The sequence below is a fragment of the Anoplopoma fimbria genome, chromosome 7, assembly GCF_027596085.1.
Source record: "Anoplopoma fimbria isolate UVic2021 breed Golden Eagle Sablefish chromosome 7, Afim_UVic_2022, whole genome shotgun sequence".
Classification (NCBI taxonomy): Eukaryota; Metazoa; Chordata; class Actinopteri; order Perciformes; family Anoplopomatidae; genus Anoplopoma; species Anoplopoma fimbria.
The window spans coordinates 4,609,563-4,619,909 of NC_072455.1; the positions used below are offsets into that span (position 1 = coordinate 4,609,563).

General features: G+C 47.4%; 1 protein-coding gene across 1 annotated transcript; it reads left to right on the top strand.

Annotated features, from left to right (window-relative positions):
* Nucleotides 1-2,512: 2,512 nt before the first annotated feature.
* LOC129093695 (E3 ubiquitin-protein ligase TRIM39-like) lies at nucleotides 2,513-5,935 on the top strand. Its single transcript, XM_054601785.1, is given in 10 exon segments — nucleotides 2,513-2,742; nucleotides 2,845-3,181; nucleotides 3,441-3,536; nucleotides 3,890-4,123; nucleotides 4,256-4,403; nucleotides 4,500-4,526; nucleotides 4,620-4,684; nucleotides 4,972-5,091; nucleotides 5,348-5,391; nucleotides 5,393-5,935. Coding segments are annotated over 10 exon segments (1,659 nt in total). The 3' UTR covers nucleotides 5,751-5,935.
* The last annotated feature ends 4,412 nt before the right edge of the window (nucleotides 5,936-10,347 follow it).

Here is a 10,347-nt window from a genome sequence, read left to right on the forward strand (position 1 = left end):
CCCCATATGGAAAACATGATTTTAGATTAGATAAGTGGTTAAGGTGTGGATTTAGGGTTAATCAATTAGTGGTTATGGTTAGAGCTTTGGCAAACTTACGGGAAATGAGTTTGTCTAAGTAATGACCTCAGTCCTGTAAGTTTACCGAAGTAAACGTGTGTATATGTGTGGGTGTTGGTGTGTTTACTTAAAAAAACTCAACTATAAAACTGCTTTTAATGAAATATGAGTGTCTCAGTGGTAAAATGCAACTAAGTACATTTACTATCGTACTTAAAGTGCTTATAATCAGTATTTTTTATATTTACAATGTACAAAATGAAAATGTAAATGGGTCACTTGTAGCGATTAACCTACAGAGAATTGGCTCCTGCATCTCGGCTTTTTGGAGCTTCAAAGCAAGTTCAGTCTGATCTCTCAGAAATATGTCAAATGACCACGACCTCTTAACAGGCGCATTACATGGTTGTGGCATCTTAAAAATAAATAAATCTATGTGATTATGCACACTCAAAGTTATAAACAGTGAGAAAGACTGCTTATGGTGGGCGGTGGTGGATGGGTTAAACAAACACAGGACTTTCAACCAGCAGGGCGGTGTTTGTGTTTAAAAGTGTTGTTGAGTTATTGTGATATTTTACAGCTTTTACAGCTGAAACGTCACGTTAAACTGTTTCCATGGTGGCAGAACGTCATTTTAACTCATCAAATACCACAACTACGTTATTTGCTTTGAAGAGGTAGTTAAGTGTAGTATATCTGTGATTCACATTGCTGAGCTCCAGCTCATTGTTGAACTGGTTGGCCCACTATTTTACTGTTTGCTTTCACGCTCCCCACGTGCATGACACAGTTTTCAGAAGAAACAAAAGCTACAAAACCCCACTGTACTCCACCCTGGAGACGAGCTGGAGAACATAGTGGACCATTTAGAAGTTAAAGAGACAGGTATAAGTTTCACCATGCTGACCAAAAAAAACACTTACATTTAGGTACAATTTTCTGGTACCTATGCTTCTTCTCCTTTAGTTATTTTTCATTCCACAACATTTTATGATAGCTTTGGATACTGCAGATAAAGATTGTACATGCAAATCATATGATCAGCTTATTAAATGGGATGCATTTTTACATAACTACTGTACAGTATAAAAAATACTTATAATTTACAACATTAAGATGCGTCTTACATGTAAAGGAATCCTATAAAATGTCATAGTGTGACACTCACAGGAGACAATTTTTCTGAATTGTGAGTCATTTTACAATTGATACTTTAAGCACATTCAACCTTTTTCAATGCATGACTTTTAATATATATATATTTTTAAACAGTACTGGGTATATGTACTTCAGTAAAGGATCTGAGTGTTTTGTCTTCTAGAGCGTCAGCTGAAAGGAAACAATGCCTCTCTGAAACAACGCCTTGATCAAATCTTATTTGGCAGACTTCTCTCTGTAAAACGTAGACGCATTTTTTTATTTTTTATTCTTCTGAACAGGTTTGTTTTCCTTCGCTGAGCTAATGTGCATCGGAGCAGAAAAAAAAAACACACAAGGGGGGAGAGGTGGGGTGCTGGATCACACCATTTTTAAGAAACAGAAACCAACAACTTTTTGGCACCTGTCATGTCAATCAATCAAATAAGCATCAAAATCTATTCTAAAATTGCCTTAATAGCCTACGACTGTCAACTCACCTGTTTCCTAAATCCCCAAATCCTTCTTCTGTATGTGAATTTTGCACATATATGTGTATGTGTGAAGACCTTTATGCATATTAAACAACAGTTTTGTCCTGAATCATCAGTTACATCTTGTTGGTCTCGAAACAGTTACAATAATTGAACATACTTCATTTTTATTATTTTCATAATATTCATTTATAATTGTATTTTTGTTACACAGAAATACAAACATATTTATTTGTCCTGAACTATGTATTATCACGTCGCTGCTGCTCAAATAATGGGATAATGTGTTTTAGCATGTGAATGAAACGTTTCAGTACGATTTGGTTCGCCTTCACCATTAAATTCCTGCACGATTCTGTCTACTCGACAGGGTCGAATTGTGTGTAACAAAATAAAGTAAACACGCAGGGAGGAGCTTAACAGTTAACACAGGTATGACTAAACCCCCAGCGAACAAGGAGTGTCTTGTCTGTGAGTATTTAACATCTGCGCCTGATGAAGGACGATCATAACACTCAGCATGACATCCCAAAAGGGTAAGTCGATATTGATATGAGTCTAAGACAAAAAAAATATTTCATTTAAAATGCATTTTACAGTTTGATGAATAAGTAAATATATTAATGGCATTGATGATTTGAAAGAATTAAGAAATAGCTGAATGGAAGAGGTTTCATGGCTTTAGATTTACTGGCAACTACAATATAAATACTGTATAATTATAAATATTCAGTTTTTACAGGTGTTTTCTGATTGTGAAAGTAATGTGAATTGGTTTTCTTTGACACTTTTGATGTGTTATTTTTCCAGTTGCAAACATGGCCCTTGCGCTGCCGTTGGATGATCAGTTCAAGTGCTGCATCTGTCAGGACATCTTCACCGACCCAACATCCCTCGCATGTGGTCACAACTTTTGCATGGACTGCATCGAGGGCTTCTGGGATACAAAGACAGAGCCTGAGTGTCCGCTGTGCAAAGAGACATTCAGACAACGCCCACAGCTCAGGATCAACGTGGGATATGCTGAAATCATTGAACTCTTTAAAAGGTTTGTTATTGAACACTACCTCTCTCACATTTTTTTAAGCAAGCCATATTGAAAAAGTTTCAATATAATTGAGATTTAACAGAATTGTATTATAATCAAAAGGTCTCAAATGGAGTCCCAACCCCAACTTTTGGAGGCTGACGAAGTTCCCTGTGACATCTGCTGCGGAGACAAATCACCGTCGGTCAAGTCGTGTCTGACGTGCTTGGAATCATATTGTGAATTTCACCTCGCACCACACCTGAGGGAAGCAGCCCTGCAGACACACCAGCTGATGGATTCGGACAGTTTCATCGCCAGTCATCTCTGCAGAAAACACAAGAAGCCGCTGACGATGTTCTGCAAGAGCGACCAGAAGCCTGTTTGTGTGAAATGCACAGAGAGGGAACATAAACGGCACAACTTAGTGCCCATTGAGGAGGAGAGGAAGAGGGTCAAGGTGAGAGAACTGTTCTTTTAGGGGTCATCTGCCTTTAAACTCTGCCGATTACATATACTTTTTAATTCATTTTACTTGATTTTCTCTTGTACGTAGAAATACTTTTCTGTATTTTGAATTTCTTAAGTGAGAAAAAGTAACTAAATCAACTAATATATTAAATTAGAAGGCTTTAAACCTTTTTTCTCTCAGCTGATTTTCTGTGCAGCACATGACAAAACAATTTACACTTAAATTAAACATTTTTGACCTTTTGCAGACTTCTTTGAGGGACACGAAGACCAGCATTAAACAGATGATTCGTGCCAGATGGACAAAAATGGAGCAGATAAAAACTTCTATGGATCTAAACAAAGTAAGTTCATGCATTTTCTAAAAGGGCTAACTTCAAAAATCGGTGAAATCCACTGTGCAACACAATAATTCTTCCGTCTGTATATATAATATTTTAGTTATTGTGGATTTTTTACTTTTTTTATTTATTTAATATTCTTTACTTTGCTATTACTTACCTACTTACATGCTTGTTTTGATCTTGTTTTATGTTAATATGTCTCTTGTTTGCACTATCTTCTCTGCTGCTGTGATCCTGCAAATCCTGCAAATTTCCCCGATGCGGGACTAATAAAGGATTATCTTAACTTATTTTATATGGTCACGTTTGTTTTTATCTGTAAAATTAAACGTTTCTATCGTTTCAATCGACAGGAAATCACAGAAAGGGAGATACAGGGCAGTGCTAAGGTCTGCAGCTTGCTGATAACCGCCATCCAGAGACACCAGGCCAGGCTGGCGGAGGAGCTGGAGAAGAAGCATGAAGAAGCCGAGAGGAGAGCTGAGGAGATGTTCCAGGAGCTGCAGCAGGAAGTCCACGAGCTGCAGATGAGGGGCATCGAGCTGAAGCATCTAGAGAACACTCAGAGCCCCGTTCAACTCCTGCAGGTTAGATACCTGAAATTAATTGCATAATTTCTGTGCAGCCTCAACGTTTCAACAACCGTCCAACGTTTTTAAACCTGTGCGACCTAATCTAATCTAAACCTAATCTTCTCATTATTATTTTCTTCATTTTAGAGTTTCCTGTCTCTAAATCGACTCCCATCCACCAGAGATTGGTCTGACGTCACAGTCTACTCTGATAACTGCATGGGAACGGTGACGAGAGCCTTCTCCAAGCTCGTCGACATCTGCCAGGATCTTTCGGACAAACTGTCTGCAGATGGTCAGTAGTCTTTTGGCAGAAAATGATTATCTACTCACAAAGATTTTTGTGAAAATCAGTGCATGAAAATAACATTTTTCTTTTTCTCTTTTGCAGAAGCAGACAAGCTGAATGAATATGCAGGTATGTTCACAGTCCCACGTCCATCATAGTTTTACCTTGATTAGCTTCTCTTCTTATGACCTGACTCACGTTTTTTCTTCTTTGTTTCTGCAGTCGGTGTCACTCTGGACCCTGAGACTGCTTCAGGCTGGCTCGTCCTGTCTCCAGACAGAAAGAAGGTATTGTCTGATTTCTATGATCATTATATTAAATGTGTGAAGGGCACAGTTTTACTAGGAAACTAAAAGTTCTTCAGAATAGTTTGGATTTTTCTTATTGTAAGAGTTGAGCATTTTCTCTGCTGTGCTCCATTTTACTGTAATGAGATTTGAAGTAATGTCACATTTTCATGAATGTGAGAATCCACTGCAAAGAGGCTAAAAATTATGATTTGAATATAATATGACTAGATGATTAATTATGGAAATTTGAAGATGATGATAACAATGATTATGTTGGTCCACAGGTGACTGTCAGCAGCCAGAGGAATAGTCTACTCCCAGACAATCCTCGGCGTTTCAACTCCTGCGTCTGTGTTTTGGGCAAACAAACCTTTGCATCTGGAAGACGCTACTGGGTTGTTCAGGTAAGGAGATCAGAAACAGGAAAGCAGTGCACTTAAACAAATCAAATTGAATGTATCCGACCACCACAGAAGAACATCAGCATCTAAAGACTAGTTATACACAGTTAATATAATACAACCTCTAACTGAATCAAGTTCAACTTAAGGAAATCAAACACAATCGGCCTATTGTGGATCATGAATACATTTTTTATTATGGTGAAGCGTTTCTTTTAAAACAAGCATGCATGTCTGATTATGTCATTTGTGTTTTCAGGTTGGAAACAAAACAGACTGGGATCTTGGCGTGACCAGGAGTCCATCAACAGGAAGGGGTCATCTCGGTGCGTCCTGAACACGGTTACTGGGCGATCTGTCGGCGGAAAGGCGACAGTCTCACCGCCTGCGCCGGCCCCTCGGTCGCCCTCCGCCTCCAGAAAACCCCCCAGAAAGTGGGCGTGTTCCTGGACTACGAGGAAGGATCGGTGTCCTTCTACGACGCGGAGGCAAAGACCCACATTTACACGTACAGCGGGTGTGACTTCAATGAGCCCCTTAACCCGTACTTCAACCCCTGTGTTCAAGATGAAGGGAAGAACACCGCCCCGTTGATCATCTGTCCTCTTGAGGAACGAGTCAGAGAAGGACAGGACATTACCATTGAGTCAGTTATGTCATGAGTCATAAGAAAGGATGAGGCTTACTGATGTCAAACATTTTGTTTATACACTGTATATAATTCTATATTTATTTTACTTGACTAATATTTTACCAACTCTGGACTGCAACAAGCTAAATGTCACACCTTGCCTTTGCACACACTTTTACTGCCTAAAAGATGGCAGCAATGTTTACATTATTCCTGAATGGTTTTCAAACCCATGTGTATATAAATGTAGCCTATATTAAAATGCTCTAAATGTTGCATGAACTGTGCAATTTCATGATGTTGCCTAAATGAGCAATTTATCACTCAAGATACAAATTGTTTAACTGCAAATAAAATATATATTTCGAAAATTTTGAGAGAAGCAATTCATTTGTCATTTAATGATATATTATATATGTTTAACTTTGTTGACTTTCTTATTTTGCAATTTGTATAGGTTGCCGGCAATATTAATATATGTAACTGCAAAGTCTTTTTCTTATTCAACCTTTATTTTTCAAGGAAAATATGCCGATCATGCAAATTATTTACTTACTACTAAATATGTACTGATTTAATGTGCGCCAAAGCATTACTTAATTGGGTTTAGCAGCATGCTTCCAGTGATAACAGCTAGCTTAACATGCTGTTAGCTGGGGATAATGCAGACAGAAGTTTATGTAACGTGATATGGAGGGTCGGTTCTGAGAACAGCTGGAACATAGTGTTAAAAGAGCTTGCCAGAAAACTGTTATCTTGTCACAGTCACACCTGTGCACTCTTCCTGCACTATTTCTCTCAGCTCACAGCCCAGCCCCCACTCTCTCACCACACTCTCCCTCACTCGCCTAATCAACCTCATGCAGTGCACCTGTCTGCCACACCCACCTCATCAGCACAATCACTCTCACCTGCTCACTCTGCTGCACCTACACCCTGCAGTATTTAAACCCCAGTCTCACACACACTCGCGGCCAGACCGTTCTCTGCATTTATGTCAGACCTTCCAGCAATTTCCTTTGGACTGATTTCCCGTTGCCCACCCTGCCTGCCTGTCTGGACTTCCCTGCCTTGCCTGTGCCCCGGTCAACGACTCAGCCTTCTGTCCCCGACCCCGAGTTTAGCCTCCGCTTCCTCTGGTTTCCATCGGCCTGATCCCCGGCTCCTGTACCTCCTGATCCGTCGGCGTTTCCCTCTGTGAGTCATATCCTGCCTGTCTGTCTGCTGAGTCCTCAGCTTTGAATAAAGCTCCAGAACTTTATCCGTCTCCTGGTCGTTCTGCTTTTGGGTCCACACCGCAATCCGTGACAGTACGATCTGGCCCCGACATGGACCCAGCGTTCAACACCTCGTCACGTTCGACCCAGGTTGTCACCAACACCGCTGACGTTCGCCACACCGTGGTGAGCAGCAACCAGGCCTGGACTGCCCTGTTTATCCAGGTTCAGCAGCTCACGACGCCATTTCGCAGACCTTCGCGCAGCCTGTCCCTAAGCTTGTCTTGCCGGCTTTCCTGACTGTGCCTGTCTCCCCGGCTATCCAGACTGCGCCTGTCCCCGGCTTTCCAGACTGCGCCTGTCTCCCGGCTTCCAGACTGACCTGTCTCGACTCCTGTCCAGTCGGCGTCCTGCCGACTCCTGTCCGTCGGCTGATGCCCCAGCCGACTCCTGTCCCGTCGGCACCTGTCCGACTCCTGTCCCGTCGGCGCTTTCCTGCCGACTCCTGACCCGTCGGCTTTCCTGACTCCTTCACCTCCTGACCCGTCGGCTTTCCTGCCGACTCCTTCACCTACTGACCCGTCGGCTTTCTGCCGACTCCTGACCCTGACCAGTCGGCTTTCCTGCCGACTCCTTCACCTCCTGACCCGTCGGCTTTCCTGCCGACTCCTGCACCTCAAGAACAGTCGGCGCTCTGGCCGACTCCTGTACCTCCTGATCCGTCGGCGCTCCAGCCGACTCCTTCACCTCCTGACCCGTCGGCTTTCCTGCCTACTCCTTCACCTCCTGACATGTCGGCTTTCCTGCCGACTCCTTCAACTCCTGACCTGTCGGCTTTCCTGCCGACTCCTTCACCTACTGACCCGTCGGCTTTCATGCCGATTCCTTCAACTACTGACCAGTCGGCTTTCCTGCTGATTCCTTCAACTACTGACCAGTCGGCTTTCCTGCCGACTCCTCCACCTACTGATCCGTCGGCTTTCCTGCCGACTCCTTCACCTCCTGACCCGTCGGCTTTCCTGCCGACTCCTTCACCTACTGACCCGTTGGCTTTCATGCCGACTCCTTCACCTACTGACCAGTCGGCTTTCCTGCCGACTCCTTCACCTCCTGACCCGTCGACTTTCCTGCCGACTCCTTCACCTACTGACCAGTCGGCTTTCCTGCCGACTCCTTCACCTCCTGACCCGTCGGCTTTCCTGCCGACTCCTGCACCGCCCGTCCCGTCGGCGCCACGGCCAACTCCAGTCCCGGCAGGGCAGCAGCCTTCCCCGGGTCCCGTCCCGGCTGGGTCGCAGCCTTCCCCAGGTCCCGTCCTGGTCCTACGATCTGGCCCCGACATGGACCCAGCGTTCAACACCTCGTCACAGGCCCGGTTCGGGTTCATTGAAGAGGCGCTCCAGAGACACGTGACCAAGGATGTCACCAACACCGCTGACGTTCCCCACGCCGTGGCGAGCAGCAACCAGGCCTGGACTGCCCTGTTTATCCAGGTTCAGCAGCTCACGACAGCCATTTCGCAGACCTTCGCGCAGCCTGTCCCTAAGCTTGTCTTGCCGGCTTTCCTGACTGTGCCTGTCTCCCCGGCTATCCAGACTGCGCCTGTCTCCCCGGCTTTCCAGACTGCGCCTGTCTCGCTGGCTTCCCTGCACCTGCCGACTCCTGTCCAGTCGGCGCTCCTGCCGACTCCCGATCTCCCCGGCCGACTCCTGACCCAGTCGGCACCCTGGCCGACTCCTGACCCTTCGGCGTTCTGGCCGACTCCTGACCCATCGGCGTTCTGGCCGACTCCTGACCCATCGGCATTCTGGCCGACTCCTGACCCATCGGCGCCCCTGCCGACTCCTGTCCAGTCGGCGTCCCCCGACTCCTGACCCGTCGTCATCCCGGCCGACTCCTGACCCGTCGGCATCCCGGCCGACTCCTGTCCCTGACTCCCGGCTTTCCTGTCCCGTCGGCTTTCCTGCCGACACCTTCACCTCCTGACCAGTCGGCTTTCCTGCCGACTCCTTCACCTCCTGACCCGTCGGCTTTCCTGCCGACTCCTTCACCTCCTGACCCGTCGGCTTTCCTGCCGACTCCTTCACCTCCTGACCCGTCGGCTTTCCTGCCGACTCCTTCACCTACTGACCCGTCGGCTTTCTGCCGACTCCTTCACCTACTGACCAGTCGGCTTTCATGCCGACTCCTTCACCTACTGACCAGTTAGCTTTCCTGCCGACTCCTTCATCTACTGACCCGTCGGCTTTCATGCCGACTCCTTCACCTACTGACCAGTCGGCTTTCCTGCCGACTCCTTCATCTACTGACCCGTCGGCTTTCCTGCCGACTCCTTCACCTACTGACCAGTCGGCTTTCCTGCCGACTCCTTCACCTCCTGATCCGTCGGCTTTCCTGCCGACTCCTTCACCTCCTGACGTCGGCTTTCGACTCCTTCACCTACTGACCCGGCTTTCCTGCCGACTCCTTCACCTCCTGACCCGTCGGCTATCCTGCCGACTCCTTCACCTCAAGAACCGTCGGCGCTATGGCAGACTCCTGCACCGCCCGTCCCGTCGGCGCCACGGCCGACTCCAGTCCCGGCTGGGCAGCAGCCTTCCCCGGGGCCCGTCCCGGCTGGGTCGCAGCCTTCCCCAGGTCCCGTCCTGGTCCTACGATCTGGCCCCGACATGGACCCAGCGTTCAACACCTCGTCACAGGCCCGGTTCGGGTTCATTGAAGAGGCGCTCCAGAGACACGTGACCAAGGATGTCACCAACACCGCTGACGTTCGCCACGCCGTGGCGAGCAGCAACCAGGCCTGGACTGCCCTGTTTATCCAGGTTCAGCAGCTCACGACAGCCATTTCGCAGACCTTCGCGCAGCCTGTCCCTAAGCTTGTCTTGCCGGCTTTCCTGACTGTGCCTGTCTCCCCGGCTATCCAGACTGCGCCTGTCTCCCCGGCTTTCCAGACTGCGCCTGTCTCGCCGGCTATCCAGACTGCACCTGACTCCTGTCCAGTTCCCGGCCGACTCCTGTCCAGTCGGCGCTCCTGCCGACTCCTGTCCCGTCGGCTTTCCCCGGCCGACTCCTGACCCGTCGGCGTTCCTGCCGACTCCTGACTCCCGACTCCTGACCCGTCGGCTTTCGGCCGACTCCTGACCCGTCGGCGCCCTGCCGACTCCGACTCCTGTCCCGTCGGCTTCCCAGGCCGACTCCTTCACCCTGATCCGGCTTCCCGGCCGACTCCTGACCCGTCGGCTTTCCTGCCGACTCCTTCACCTCCCGTCGGCTTTCCTGCCGACACCTTCACCTCCTGACCAGTCGGCTTTCCTGCCGACTCCTTCACCTCCTGACCCAGTCGGCTTTCCTGCCGACTCCTTCACCTCCTGACCCGTCGGCTTTCCTGCCGACTCCTTCACCTCCTGACCT